Here is a 16,520-nt window from a genome sequence, read left to right as displayed (position 1 = left end):
ACTTTATTTACCCCTGCAGAGTTCCAGCCCAGCTCACTGGGGCCTTTCTCAAGCGAACAGTGAACTGGCCACAGTGAGTCGGGCTGAAACGTTGCATAGGTAAATAAAGACAACCTGCTTTTTCACTAGACTTACCGGACTGCTACCATTCTTTGCCTATATATATATATATATATATATATACACACACATGCTGTATACGTACAAACATACATGCACATGGGGGCGCATAAATAGGTATACAGGGGGAGATTTTTCAAACAGTCTAAAAGTATTTAATTTCTGAAGAGCACTATCAGAAGTGAAAGCTGTGCTGTGATTGGATGCCATTGGCAAATTTGACAGAACTGGATCCATTTGTAAATGCACCAAAAAGTGGTCAGTGAGTCTAACTACTGATGAAAATAAATTTTTTGTGGCACTGGCATTCACTCAAAGCCCTAAAAAAAAAATCTAAAAAAGTGAGCTTCTAAATAGTTGGACGTTTCCCGTAGATCTTTGGGTTGTCTAATGAAAAGCTTAAGGCTGAAAATTTATCGGTCAAGATTAATCCATGGATTATTAGATGATGATCCAGATTGGCATTTACAAATTTGTAGGTCAACTTTGAATGAAGAAACACAAGGAGATGGCATTATTAGAAAAATAACTTCGTCCGATGAAGCCAACTTCAAACTTTCCGGTGCATTTAGGCACAACTGTGATTATTACTCAACAGAAAACCCCCTTGCAACAATTGAAGAACATTTTAATCACCCTGGGGTTACAGTTTGGGCAGTCCTTTCCTGTAAAAGGGTAATTGGACCTATCTTCTACAATACAACGGTTACCTTAGACCAGTACAGAACATGCTCCAAGAAAATGCAATACCACTATTGCAGTTGGAGCATGAAAATTAAGACTTCTATTTTCAGAAAGATAGAGCTTGTCCTCACTATACTTTAGCCGTGCGTAATTTTTCTTGACCAAAAATTACCCAATAGATGGCTAGGTAGATTAGGCCCGGCTGATAGTATGAACATACCGGGACAACAGAAGGGCGGGAACTCATGCCCGCAAGGATATTGGAACGCTCCTGAGTGACCTGCAAAGAATGAGGGCCGGCAGACCACTAGAGGAGGGACATGCTAACTACTATGGAGTCGACAGAGAAAAGTGGTGCAGGCAAAATGGGAGGAATAATAGGTGATATCGAAAACGGAAAAGAAAAAAATATGTAGCTTTACCGTTCAAAGTATACCTAGCAAAGCTTCCTATGCATTTTTCACAGATTTCTGTGAAAACTCAGGTACACTTGTCTATAAAGGAGATTTGTAGCTCTATATCGGAAAAACAGAGCTCCGACCATCTCTCTGACTTTTCACTTTTTATATGAGGAGAGGTTGTGCAGATAGAACAACCCCTTTAAATTAAGTACTTGCTGTAGTAAAATAACCATTTTCTTAGTCAAGAATACATGTTAGGTCCCATGCACACGACTGTAGATTACGTCCGTAATAATTATGGACCCATTAATTTCTATTGACCACGGAAACCTTCCCGTATATTTGCGGGAAGGTGTCCGGGCCGTAGAAAGCCTCCAAAAAAGATAGGACATGTCCTATCTTTTGCTTTTTACGGACCGTGCTCCCATACTTTATATAGGAGAACCGGCCGAAGATGCGGGTGTCTGTCTGCGGCTGCCAGCCGTGCCTGTAATCGCGGACCGTGATTATGGGCCCAGACGTCTGCATGAGGCATTAGGGTCACAAAAGCTATTGAAATCTAAAAATATAAAAGCTAGGTTTTCCAGTTTCCAGTCTTCCTTCTCCTAGCTTACTAACTGACACACATATGACAACATTTCTTAGAAGCCAACCTAACATACAGTAATACTCTTGGTATTGTGTTTAAAGTGCTCATTAATGACAGAGGGGACTCTGCTGATGTTTTTCTTTTTTCAGCTTTTCACCAAATTGTACGAAGCGTCTTGTGTGTTGCCAGGCAATTCTGTTTTGCTAAAGTGTTGGTTCATAAAAAATAAATTGTAAACAGCAAGAGTCTTATGAAAAGGCAATGCAAACGGCTACAACTTCATTTAATGTTTTGTACAATATCGCATACTTCAAAACATCTTCAATCTGTTCTTTTATATTTGCTTTGACAAGCTTTCAGACGTGACTATAAGATGAATCCAAAAGGTTGCTGGTGGCATAGTGAAATTTTTATACTGCAGTATAATTGTTCTTGGCCAGTTAATAAGGATAGATTTCCTGTTATATCTCTTGCGTTAAAGAGGCTCTGTCACCAGATTATAAGTGCCCTATCTCCTACATAATCTGATAGGCGCGGTAATGTAGATAACAGTGGTTTTTGTTTCGTAAAACTATCATTTTTGAGCAAGTTATGAGCAATTTTAGATTTATACTAATGACTTTCTTGATAGACAACTGGGCGTGTTTTTACTTTTTACCAACTGGGTGTTGTAAAGAGGAGTGTATGACGCTAACCAATCAGCGTCATACACTTCTCATTGTTCCAGCCCAGCTTCTTTCACTGCACAATCAAACTGGGATGGAACAATGAGAAGTGTATGATGCTGATTGGTCTGATTAGTCAGCGTCATACACTCCTCTGTACAACGCCCAGTTGGTAAAAAGTAAAAAAACACACCCACTTGACTATTAAGAAACGAATTAGCATAAATCTAAAATTGCTCATAACTTGCTAAAAATGATTGGTTTTCAAAATAAAAACCACTGTTGTTATCTACATTACAGCGCCGATCAGATTATGTAGGAGGCACTTATAATCTGGTGACAGAGCCTCTTTAAGTGCCACCTGAATAAGTGGGCGAAATAAGGGTCTGTGTATACAAATAAATAAATAGAGCGGCTTCTACAGACAATCCTTTATCATATGCTCTAATAGGGAAAGTAAGCCAATGCAGGATGGTCCATAGTTGCTTTCAGACCTGGAGGTGTACATAATGCTCTCTGATGTCCATGAACAGCAACGAGCATCCTGTAATGCGTTATTTTACTTGCAGGGTTGTGTTACAGAAATACAGAATGTACATTGTGGCGCTTATGCTGTAACGTCTATGGCCATGGCCCGTCGTTCTGACTTACCCCTCGACGGCCGTGGCCATGGACATCCGAGTTGCTTGCAGCGTCGCCCTCCTGTGAGGCGCCGGCACTCATTTCCGGATATCAAGACGGTCTCCGGAGGGCGCGCGTGCCCGTGCGTGCACGGCCTTAAATGGCCAGTGCGCGCATAATTGCAGGATGTCTGAAATCTAGCCCAGAGTGCTCTGGGCTATAAAAGGGGCTCTGTCCTCTTGTTCCTTGCCAGAGCGTTGTTTGTTACCCAAACTTTGTCGTGCTAATGGTCCCCTAGTGTCTTCCAGCTCCCTAGTGTTCCCTGTTCCTGCTCCCATGCTATCCTGATCTACTGCCGTTAAGCTGTTGTGCTGCGTTCCACGGCTGTTCTGCTACACCACGCCTGACGTCTACCTGCCGACTGGTCCCAGCCGTGCCTGCCTTGCTACTGTCTACATTGCTTCAGGTATCCTCTCTGAACTATAGACTCTGTACTTTACCTGTTTGGCCAGCTGCCATCCCGCTACGCGGTACGGCCCAGTGGGTCCACACCCCGCACTGTGAGATATGCAAGCTGACGGCTAATCACAGTAGCCCCCGGCGGTAAGACTCCTGCAATCAGCTACATAAAACAATATAGGACAAGAGCTGGACAGCAAGAAAACCTTGAGATACATTCATAAGAAATAAATATGTTTTCACCAAATTTAAGGTATGAGGAGGTAAAATTCCCCAAACCATTTTAAATCAATTCGGTTTGGGCAATTACAAATGTAGCAAAGCTGAGTTTGTCATTTTGGATAACTGATATTGATATGACAATGTCTTCTTCACGATTTCTACAGAAATACTTGGCTAGATCAAAATATACAAGTTCAAAAGAACAATAAAGAAGATTGTCACATCTGCTTTGAAGGCTGTTAGAGGACCGTCATTTGCAGATTCCTAGAAAACATGATGAAAAAAATAGCGTAGCATGCTGCACTATTTTTCTAAAAAAATGACGGAAAACCGACGGAACCCACAAAAGTCAATGGTGTTCACCATGTGACGGATCCATCACAGCATTGAATTTCGTTTTTCTGATCCTATGACCGAACATAAAAACGGAAATCATAGCACACATGTGAACAGAGCCTTAGGGTATGCTCCCACAGACCGGAAACACTGGAGATTTTCTGAAACAGATTAATGTGCCGAAAATCTGTAGCGTTTACAGTAGCAGCAAAGTGGATAAGACTTCAACAAATCTCACCCTCACGCTGCGGCTAAAATTCGCACATAATGCTATGCGGAAATTCAGCTACGGTGCAACTTTGAAATCTCTGGTCAGTAGGAACACGTCCTAATAATGTTCAATTGTTTTGAACGAACCAGTTTTGAAACTTACCTTGCAGAACAGAACTAAGCCAAGGGCCCTTTTAATAGCTGATATATTAATTGCACACATCTGCTCCAGCCGTGCATGTAAATGGAGATGAAGAACGGCAGGCAATTAATACACTGTTTCTTATGTCCTACCTCACGAGCTGCCACCCCCTGTTCACATTTCAGATGTCATCTAGTACAGATTCAGTTTGACGCCTTAATTATGACTGCTACATTTTCTTCCTACTCCTCCAGAACATATATTATAGTAACTGCAGGCTCGTGTTAACGTGAGCTCTCTTGCATGGCTAGCTGTTTTCTTCACATTGCTTTATTTGTGCAGTTAAACAAAACCCAGGTCTTATTATTCTTTTCTCTGATAAAAAAAAAAAGTTATTGTCATTGTGTTTTGAGTGTTATTACATGTTGTTTTACCAAGCAGGCTCTGTTCTATTAGAAAATACATGTGTAAAAACATCTCATGTAATTATTGCGTTTACAGGCAAATGAAAATACCACTAAATAAAAGGATCTCTTGCAAGTTCAGAACCACGAGGAGGTGTGGAAAGAGATTCAGACTAGCTACTACAGCTCAAAAATATGCAGCATTCCCAAACCCTTTAAGATCTTTGGCGCTAGAGCTCACATAGTGTTGATGTAGAAACTGTAAAGCAACCTAAACTATCTGGAACACATGGGACAAACTTGATACACTGTGTTATGCCTAGTGCAGGACCTGATGGTGTGATACACAACAAAATTATTCTCTCTTCTGTGTTTTTTGAGCCGCTGTGTCATATACCACACCCTCAGTCGCTGCACTAGGTATAACAAAGTATATAGGTTTTGCCAGGAGTATTCCTTTCATAGTGAGGAAAACCACTTTTTCACCACCACTTTCATCAGATGTGGGCCAATCCCCACCAAAGTTGCTTCCTTTTATGGATCCACTCTTTCCGATTCAGAAAAGATACAGATTAATGGGAACTGACTGTCGTCGGTGACAATTGGTTTATCTAATATGGTAGGCGGTAGCCTGCATTTTTTTACTACAGGGTGGGCCATTTATATGGATACACCTAAATAAAATGGGAATGGTTGGTGATATTAACTTCCTGTTTGTGGCACATTAGTATATGGAAGGGGGGAAACTTTTCAAGCTGGGTGTTGACCATGGCGGCCATTTTGAAGTCGGCCATTTTGTATCCAACTTTCGTTTTTTCAATGGGAAGAGGGTCATGTGACATCAAACTTATCGAGAATTTCACAAGAAAAACAATGGTGTGCTTGGTTTTAACGTTACTTTATTCTTTCATGAGTTATTTACAAGTTTCTGACCACTTATAAAATGTGTTCAAAGTGCTGCCCATTGTGTTGGATTGTCAATGCAACCCTCTTCTCCCACTCTTCACACACTGATAGCAACACCGCAGAAGAAATGCTAGCACAGGCTTCCAGTATCCGTAGTTTCAGTTGCTGCACATCTCGTATCTTCACAGCATAGACAATTGCCTTCAGATGACCCCAAAGATAAAAGTTTAAGGGGGTCAGATCGGGAGACCTAGGGGGCCATTCAACTGGCCCACGACGACTAATCCACTTTCCAGGAAACTGTTCATCTAGGAATGCTCGGACCTGACACCCATAATGTGGTGGTGCACCATCTTGCTGGAAAAACGCAGGGAACGTACCAGCTTCAGTGCATAAAGAGGGAAACACATCATCATGTAGCAATTTCAGATATCCCGTGGCCTTGAGGTTTCCATTGATGAAGAATGGCCCCACTATCTTTATCAGAAACTTGTAAATAACTCATGAAAGAATAAAATAACGTTAAAACTAAGAACACCATTGTTTTTCTTGTGAAATTCTCGATAAGTTTGATGTGTCACATGACGCTCTTCCCATTGAAAAAACGAAAGTTGGATACAAAATGGTCGACTTCAAAATGGCCGCCATGGTCAACACCCAGCTTGAAATGTTTCCCCCCTCCCATATACTAATGTGCCACAAACAGGAAGTTAATATCATCAACCATTCCCATTTTATTTAGGTGTATCCATATAAATGGCCCACCCTGTATATCGTTTTACAGGGAAACTCCCATAAAAATGAAGGTTCCCATTGTAATTATTCATTAGAGTCTTTCCTGAATATTTTAAGTCCACTTCTTAGGAATGAGCCGCCGGGTTGGATCGCTGAATCTGTGTGGTTTTGAATAGGTGAAGTGTTTCTTGTATTGGGAAGGGCTGGAGATGGATATTCATATGTGCTTCCCACACTTCTAGACCCGGCTGCCAGGTAGAGGAATACGATGGCTGGGACACAGTGCTGGATTCTGGATTGCAGTTAGGTCTAGTATATTTACACCATTATAGAAGAGAAGAGAGGGATTGTCTGGCAGGGGACATTTGGCCTCTGAATATTAGTCAAGAAAATATTTACAGCATATGCATAAAATATAATAAACTGTGAAAGCTCTATAAAATTAGAAACAGCTTCGTATTCTCTGAGAGGAAAGATATCAGTACCACCTGATAAAACAGTGTGCTTGTCCTACTGACTGAAGTCTGAGTTTGACGCAATCACTAACAACTAGGTAAGAACAAGAGAAAGTTTTCAACTTGTATTCATCACGACTTTTTCTCGCATGCCAAAATACACTGGATGAAAATGTATAAGCAACATGTCCTGGAGCCCCACTTAAAGGAAATCGGTCAGTAGATTTGAGGCCTCAAAACTGCTGACAGAGAGATAAAGGGGAGGGGGGGGGAGGGCATTTAAAACATACCTTTTGCTTCGGTCATATGAGAAATTGATGTTTAATTCACAACCTATCCTCTCAAAAATACGCAATGTATAGGGTATACAGCTAAATCTGCAGCGAATTCTAAAATCGTCACATTTTTACAGAAAATTGGGAAGGTCCTTCTGAAATTAGCACAAATGTATTCAGAAAAAAATTCAGTTTATTCCTCCAAATTATACCCATGGGAATTGAAGGATACAGGTCCCCCCATTAAGAATTGACCTGGATGCCCATAACTACTACTTTAAGCAAAACCATAGCTGCTGATCAGGTTTGTGTTAACATGTAGGGCTCACACTGCTTTGTGCCAACTATAAACAAGACAACGATCTACAAGACAGAGACTGTTTAACACAAGGGCTGTCTTTCATTTGTTATATTCAGTATATTTAGTTATTCGTCACCATTCATTACCATCCTACCTCCACCCTAGACCTAAGAATATCCATACCAACCTATCAACCGCGTAGCTCTTTAGGTCGGTTTCAGATGGCTGTAAAAGGGACACATTTTATGGGCTGTATTTTGGCAGCAAGGCCCAGATACCCCTTGGTTTGACCTAACTGAACTTAGATCACCATAATATTTTAGGGTGGCCTAACTTTGGTTTATCAGAACTGTGAGGGGTTTGGGTCTTGTGGATGTTATACCGACATTGAAATGTGGCCCTATTATGGCCGTCTGAAACCAACCTAAGGCACGGACAGAACACAAACTATGAACCATGCTGCTCTCAAATGAAGTATTACCTGGGTTACAATACAGATATTGAGGTTGATTTAATAATAAGACGGCCATACACACAGTAACGCTAGCGGGACCGGCTTACCGTTTTATGTGTATTACATGTTCAACCGACATTTATTCAGCAAATGACGGGGAAAAATAGGATCGGGCATGTTGAGTTTAAATATGACCAATCCTTGTTCTCACAGGAGATAAGCCGCTGCCAGAGGTGTCTGTAAGTGGCTTATTCCCCTCTTCCCGTATAGAATAAATGCACGCTCAGCTGAACACGAGCGTGGTTGTGTATGGGAAGGTGGGGAGGAGTATCTGTTCAACGAAAGCTGTGGCCACCTTAAGCCTAGGCCTGACCTTCATGTCATTAACAAAACTATCAACTTACATGTATAGTGTATAACCTGCTTATGTAAAACAGGTGTAGGTGTAAGAAAAATGCGATTTTATAGTAACCTGTAGCCCAGACATGAAAGATCACTCTACAAGAAGAAACTTTTCTGGTACAATTCACCAGTGCAATACATTTACAACCCCCCCCCCCCCCCCCCCCTTTAAAATGCAAAATGGCTCTGAATGGCCCTTTGTTTTGAATGATAGATAGGTTGAAAAAAGACACAAGTCCATATCTGATTAAATTACACCCCTTTCGTTGATAGATTAATTATAACTCTCAATGTTATTCTTAAAGAAACAGCTAGACTTTTTTTTTAAATGCTGACATAGTTTCTGCCAGTACTACCTCTTGGGGAAGGGCATACCATAGTTTCACCACTCTAACTGTAAGGAACCCTTTCCTATATTGATGTCTGAAACATCTTTCTTCCACACGCAATTAATGCTCCCTGATCCTTTGTAGAGTCCTTGGAAAGAACAAATCATGTGCTGGTTTTCGGAATTGGCCACACATATACTTATACATGTTAATGAGATAAACTCTAAGGCGTCTTTTTTTCCAAGCTGAACAAGCCCAATTTTTTTAGCCCTTTTATGAGAGACCTCCCATCCCATTTAATAATCTAATTGTCTGAATTTTAACCCACTTCTCCATACATCCTTTTTACGATGTGGAGGTAAAAACTGATTCAAGATGTGGCCTCACCAGGGATCATAGAGGGGTAATATTATATTTGAATCCCTGTTGTGTCAGAGATTTACACTGTCTATCACCCAGTTCACACTGCATATTTTGAAAGCAGCTCTTTTTGTCACAGGCAGGAATGAAGCCTAATGCCTCATGCACACGACCGTGTGCGCCGGCCGAGTCCCGTCAATGATCCGAGGAAAGATAGAACATGTCCTAGCTTTCCTCGGATCCGAGACTCGGATAATTTTTCATGGACTCGATTCACCCGCTAAAGTGAATCAGGTGCCAGTCGGATGTCATCAAAAATGCCCCGAGTCGCACAACGGTCGTGTGCATGAAGCGTAATTGGAGAAGTATAATTCAAAGCCTTATGCTTATCTATTTTTAATAAATTCCCAGTTTTTCTAAAAAAAAAAGCTACATCAAAATGTTAAGTGTTAACTGGGGAATTTAAATGGACACTAACTTGTAAATCAACTTATGCTGATCTAATAGTATACTTGACATATCAACTTTGTAACTTACTGTGAAAATTGAGTTGTTTTTACCAAGAAAATTCTGTTTTAAGTTACTGCCATTAGGTGTCTCCCTGTAATCTGCTGTAAACCCCCTCTGCAAATTCATCTCTAGTAACAGAGCAGACCAGACTGACTAGAGAAAGTGGAGGAGTAGTCTCTTTACAGCCTGCCATATAAGTCTATAAAGAGGGGAGGGGGAAGCAGGAGAAGAGACACAGACACATAAAGATAGAATAGATAAACTATAGGATAGCAGGATTCTCTTCTCTGATAGACATGATAATCGTTAGGCTCCACCACCAGCTCCGAAAAAACTGAGAATTAGAAATAGAGCTGGCAGAGGGGAAAACTGATGTATAAAAAAAAATGCCATGTACAAGTCATATAAGGGCCAGAAATAATCTTATTTTTCATGTACACACATATGACAGCTTATTCTGAAAAGTTAGGTACGCTTTAAAAAGGGTTGTCTCACAGCAGAAACTGATGGCATATTGCTAGGTCATGCCATCAATGTCTAGCTGATGGAATGATCGGGGCGTGACCAGGTTCTGAGTGTTGTAAAAAATCATCGTGAAACTGGAGGAGACAGTAACGCATTGCTTTCCTTGCCACTTTGTTCTGGCGATAGCGGAGGGTCATAGAGGTCAGACCCCCACCATTCGGACATTTAAGGCATTTCCTAGCGATATGTCATCAATGTCTGCCATTAGACAACCCTTTTAAAACACATCTTCTGGTTGTTCTCTTTTAACTACTATTTGTTATAAGTTATTAGTTAAAGTGTGCATTGCTGGTATAGTGTTTGCCTTCCATAGAGTAAAAAGAAGGAGATTAACTGTAAACATTTTTCTGTTTTTGCTTATTACAAACCCATTTGAACGATTCTCTTTTGGAAGTGACTTTTTTTTTTTTGAAGAACAAATTAAATAGCTCATTTACTAAGGATCAGAAAAACAGCTTATGTATTAATGCTCTGTTAGTTTTAGGAATACGTAAAACCTTCCTTAAAAAACACAAATTGCAACTTTTCTACATTATAAATAAGGCTTGAAAGGTGACAAACAACTTAAATGTGACCTAGATAAAACTTTCTGCTAGAACTTTATGATGCAAAGTTTTGTGTTATGTCTCAACAATACACAAACAACACCATACAATTGTGCACGTGTATACATACAACTCCGGGAAAATATGGGATTAGTACTTCCTGGAGGAAGGAAGAGTAATTGGTCAGTCTATTATCTTAGAATTTTCTATTGTGGATTTCATGTGCCCAAGGCAGCATAAGGGTCAGCTCTTCAAGAATACGCCCTTTCCTACAGATATTCTGTATAAACAACCTTCAATACAATAAATAAATGTAATTCTCCCATCAGATCTGGAGATTATTGTCTAGTAACTGCATCCTATTCAAGGGTGACAAAGCCAACCCATACCAAACATTTTTAGCTTTCCATAAAAAACACTAAAAATAGAGGAGTAACTTGAAGCTCCTGGACCCCAATGCAAAATCTGTAACAGGACCTCCCTCCTATCATGTGCAATTTATGATTCTGGTGTCTTCTTATGAGGCAGATTAGCCTTTGGGCCACCTCAGGCACCAGAGCCCAAGTGTGACTGCTACGACCCTGATTAGAAACGCATTAGATTATCTGTGGATTCCTTCAAAAACATCAGGATCACCTGACAAATATTTAATGTGTAGTACCAGCTTTAGTTTTACCTACATTTCATTACAACAGTGATTCATTTAAAGACTGCTCTTATCAAAACGCAAAATCACCAGAGATCAGTGTTGTTGCAGACACTGAGCCAGCAAGGAATGTTGTGTTCTATAGCCTTCGGAGTTGTTAATGCTGCTATGCACTATGAAACAGACTGGAACTCAGGATCAGTAAAAGACTAGCAATGTAATGTATTTATAAAGTTACTCAACTTTTTATGTAGACTGCATATTAAGTGAAGTTTAAGATCAGAAGTAGACTTTCCTTCAAACTCGATTAAAAGGGGTCCCAAAATCCTGTCCATTACTATAATATTATTATTATTACTACCAGCACAAAACCAATTGTTGGTTCCAGCCTAAAATCTGAGATATTCGAGATTAAAAAGCAGAATTTGAAGTACAGGTACCACAATTTTTCCCATAAAGAGCTCCAGGGACATTTCCTACAGCATTTACTTTAAATACATTCTGCTTTAACAATTAAATTAAAAAAACACACCAGTTTTTCAGCTCTTTTTGGTGCATGAGTGGGGTCGTTCTCAACTTAACCACACCAACTTTGGGTGAATGAAGCCTACAAATAAAGAATCCAAAAATATATTAACATTACCTTTTTTTCTTTCATAAAACAAAATCAAACAAGCATATAACACATAAGGGTATGTTCACACACAGTGTTTTCAGATGTAATTCGGGGCATTTTACGTCTCTAATTACGCCTGAAAAAACGCCTCTAATACACCTACAAACATCTGCCCATTGCTTTCAATGGGTTTTATGGTGTTCTGTGCCCACGAGCCTTAATTTTACGCGTCGCTGTCAAAAAACGGTGCGTAAATAGACGCCCGCGAAAAAGAAGTGCTTGTCACTTCTTGGGACGTTTTTGGGGGAGGTGTTTTTCATTGACTCCATTGAAAAACAGCTCAAATAACGGCCGTACAATACGCAGCGAAAAACACGAGTTGCTACAAAAACGTCTGAAAATCAGGAGCTGTATGGAGCTCCGTATTTTCAGCCATTTTTGGTCACTGCGTCTGCACATACCCTAAATGACATATATAATTGTCTGACAAAAGCTCACGCAAGACCTGTATACTGCGTATCTATATGAAATTAGAAAATACTGTATAAAGATGTATTTTCTACATTTCCTGTCAATTACAGTCCAACATTTCAAAATCCAAGTTTTTATCCGGTATTATGTGCCCTGGAGGAAGTAATTTATGCTCTTGTAACAAGTGTATCTCAACATGTCCTTGCCTAAACACACAAAGCAGTAAATCTCAGATTAGGCTGTGTTAATAACTGCGTTAACGCTTCTATTTCTGATGGATATATTTTTAATGGATTAAAAAGAAAGAATTATGTAATGTCGGGGTAGGGAAACAGACAAGTGAGCCCTAATCTACCCGCCACTCAGTCCCTGCCTACTTGCAACGACCCGCCCTAGGCGACGGGGTACAACTGGGCGACGGTCCCTACACTCAATAGGTGCACGACAGACAAACAGACAAGGGTACAAAGAAGCCAGGGAAATGGGGAAGTTGCCCACGGGAACACCGTGAGCAACAAGCAAGGTGAACGAGCCGAGTCAAACCAGGAGATGAGCGAGGTACAAAAACGCAGAGCAGAAGAGTGGTCAGTAAAGCCAAGGTCAATAACAAGCAGAGGATCAGTACTTCAAGAAGCTGCAGCAGGGCCAGGAAACCAACAGAGAAGAATCACAAGCAAAGGAGGAACAGGAAAGGCAGGTATAAATAGACAGAGGGTGGGAGCTAGCTCCGTCTGGCCAGGCTGTGATAGGCTCTCCCACTCCTAAGCCTGCCATCCTGGGTGGTGGAAGATGGAGTCAGTCTCACAGACATAGAAGCAGGTGCAGACTGATTACCTATGGGCGTCGACACAGAAGTTGTGTCTGGCAGATCCTTTACACATAACAGATCTTAGCAGATCCGAGTAACTTAAAGGGATGCTCCAGTTTAAGAAAATAAAAAAGTTATTCATTGTATAATAAAAAGTTATACTTTTTTTAATATATTTTATGTATCAATTACTCATGATTTTCAAGACTTTGCTTGTAGTCATTGAAGGCACCTTCATTGCTTAGTTCCACTGGATAAAAATTTGTCCTGGTCATGTGATGGACACACAAGTGTACTGCTTGCTACAAGACAAGCTTGACAATTTCACAAGGTAATAACTGGATGTTTCTTATATATAACATAATGCCTTGTTCACACGTATTTGATGCGTTTTTGCCGCATCTTACGTGCCGAAAAACGCGTCAAAAACGCATGCTTTAAGCTTCCTATTGACATCAATAGGGAAACGCATTGTAGTGCATACAAACCGTTTTTTTTTTACGCTCGGGTGTTTAAAAACTGCGTTGTGTAAAAAAAGAAGCGTCAGGTCTAATTCACATACCAAATGGGAGTCCTAATTACACGACCAAAAAATTCGGCAAAAACGCCTGTTTTACACATCGCTAGGGCAACAGCCCCAAGGAAACAATATTTTGCCAGAACCCCCCCCCCCCCCATTATTTGTCAGCAGCAGACTGTTCCACAACACACAGGGAATCTCTCCCAAACTGACTACATCACGGTGGAACAGACCACTGAACAAAGAAAATAGAGGGGTTTTGACTGCACTAAGGGAAGTCGGTCTCCTAAGGTTTTTTTTATTTCTGAGTTTCTGCAAGTACAAAGAAAGGCAATTAAAATAATAAGATAAATTAATAAATCTAAAATATTACAGAATCCTCTGTCTTAAACTGTTCTGTATAATCACTCAATGTTGTATAATGTGCAAATGTCTAGACATCTACTTAGTGAATGCAATAGCATTCATTGAAGTGCCCATAGAAATCACAATGGGAGGGGGGCACAAAAAAAGCATGATTTGCTACTTTCATTGACTACTATACCACTTACTATTAATATAACATGTAACAGATTGTTATATTATTGTATGTTAACAAGTTACATTCTATGGTTGCGATAACATATTTTGGAGCAGCTCATAACTCAATCCCTGCTATATTATGTCATGTAAACCTAAGCTACAAAAATCACAGATTTTTAGCGCAGATCACAGTCCACTTATTTAGCCAGTATAATGAAATCCACGGCACACTTTGTAAATAGTAACAATAGTAAATTGCTTTTAATTTGTCACCAAAAAAATCTTTGTACTGTCTCAATACCCAGGTAGAATTACATCCAAAAGTAAGTAAAACGATGTTGGCAATGGCCAACCGCAGCTGTTACAGACACGGCTTGAGAAAGGTCCGCAATGTTGTTTTATGGTCTTTTAGATGCAATATTACTTGGATATTGAAACAGTGTAAAACTATTCTTTTTGGTGACAAATATAACAAATTTACTTTTGCCACAAAACAAAAAGTGCCGTGGATTTCATTATACTGATATATGGATTAAAGAATTCTTCCAAAGTGGCACCAACGTATTATAAGGAGCGCTATCCCACTTTATTCTGCACATATTTCGCCAGTCACAGAAACTTTAAGGCCTGTCAATCCCTTGTCTAGACACTAGAAATATACTGTTCCAATAATTTTTACATTATTAAAAAGTTGTAAAATAAACTCAAGTCAAGTGGTCTAATGTGTTAAAGCTTTTGTGTGTCTCCAGGGAGGGACGTGAATTCCTAGTGGTAATTGAGAAATCAATCCCAGACTTGTTAATCAATGGATGCCACAGTGTGCAGACCAAATATATTCTGACAGGCTTGTTATTGGTTGGTAGACTAAATCCACCAGAGGCATATGGAAACATGCTTTGTAAGAGCATCACAGGTTATACTGTATTCCATGCCTATGTGAAACGCACCCAGATTTAATGATTGCAGTCATCGAAAGGTACCGCCGCACATACTGCTAGGGGTGCGACAGGAAGTAACGTCAGAAAAATCATGCATTAAATATATCAAAATTTATTTTGACAAAATGATTCTCCAAGGGGCAGTGCTGGGAAATGTTCATAAAGACGCGTGTTTGAATAAACTTCATTAAACAGTCAAAAAGATAAGGCATGATGCGATGGTTAAAAAGAAACAAAAAAAAAACAAAAAAAACTTTCGGCCGCACGGTGTAATTTCTAAAATTCCATTCACTACAATACTACTGCATCAGGCAAAAAGGCTATAAATCTGGACGTAGCCTTAGAGTAAATCTATGAAACCAAATCTTAATAAAAAAACAAAAATATATACTAATTTTACAATGCAGAATGTGAAATATGTAAACCACACGCCGAAATCATTTGGCCTAGATATTTAGCATTCAAAAGGCGGTTGTTATCCCTGAACCTGGAAGAGAATATTCTGAACAATATATCATGTTATACAGTATGCAGCATATACATTTTTCACTGCATGATCAAGTGTGTTAGAAAGGAAAAGTCAGCCCATTAACCGGCTAACCAACCATAGAAATCTCCACAATAGCCGTAAATGTGGAAATTATACCGTATGCTTTACTCTCCTCCACCTACTCTATCATTTTACAAAGAAATGCATTATTGCAGTTGCCTATTGGACAGGAATCAGATGAGTATACGACTCGGTAATAATATTATAGTAATTAAAATAGCGGTATATAAGCTTTATTACATGGGAACGCAGAGTGGGAGCTGCACTATGAACAATTACTACTAGGCAGATGAAAGTCAATAATACAGACAGGCAAGATAGGGACTACACATTCACATACTACACAACTAAGTTAAAAATGATTCCATCACAGCAAAAGTGCACAAAATATTACCTTGTCGGCATCTGTTAATAGAAAGAAGCTGCCAGAAAACTGAGGGAAGGAAAGCAGACACACATTTTTAATATCTTTATTTATAGAAGAGGCAGTCAGCAATGAAGCTTTCAATGCCAACTCCCACTATCAGTGTCTATTCTAGCAGGGACACTACAATTTCATTCCCTTCCCCACTGATGGGCTGAAAACACTGTTTCTAACCCAGCGGTTATAACATTTACTCTGCAGAGAGTGCTATGCATAGAGATACTTACTGATTTTCTCATCACCTCGAGAAAAAGGAAAGCAGCAGAGCTGGCCCATGGCAACGTGTTATTCTACTGATCCTCTTCCCTCCGAACACCTTAAAGTGCAGATTAGTGCAGAGGCTGGCAGAACGCTGCTTATTCCACAGACAAGGGA

At 39.9% G+C, this 16,520-nt stretch overlaps 2 protein-coding genes across 3 annotated transcripts in view; both read right to left on the bottom strand.

The window, feature by feature from the left end:
• The window catches only part of LOC142759793 (A-kinase anchor protein 7-like), an 84,783-nt gene extending 68,273 nt beyond the window's left edge, over positions 1–16,510 (bottom strand). The window contains exons 1-2 of one of the 2 annotated variants that reach the window (XM_075862382.1): positions 16,373–16,510; positions 16,116–16,154 (exon numbers count right to left, since the gene is read on the bottom strand). In XM_075862382.1, the coding sequence (XP_075718497.1) occupies positions 16,116–16,154; positions 16,373–16,421 (88 nt within the window). In that variant the 5' untranslated portion in view covers positions 16,422–16,510. The remainder of the gene's footprint in view (positions 1–16,115; positions 16,155–16,372) is intronic. The other variant, XM_075862383.1, reaches the window with a different exon arrangement.
• The window catches only part of LOC142759794 (A-kinase anchor protein 7-like), a 160,259-nt gene that overhangs the window by 69,447 nt on the left and 74,292 nt on the right, over positions 1–16,520 (bottom strand). The gene's annotated exons all lie outside the window — the stretch shown is intronic.

Source organism: Rhinoderma darwinii, chromosome 4 (assembly GCF_050947455.1).
Source record: "Rhinoderma darwinii isolate aRhiDar2 chromosome 4, aRhiDar2.hap1, whole genome shotgun sequence".
NCBI classification, from domain to species: Eukaryota; Metazoa; Chordata; class Amphibia; order Anura; family Rhinodermatidae; genus Rhinoderma; species Rhinoderma darwinii.
The sequence above is the reverse complement of the archived record's forward strand: the minus strand, read 5'-3'. Positions and strand labels throughout refer to the sequence as shown.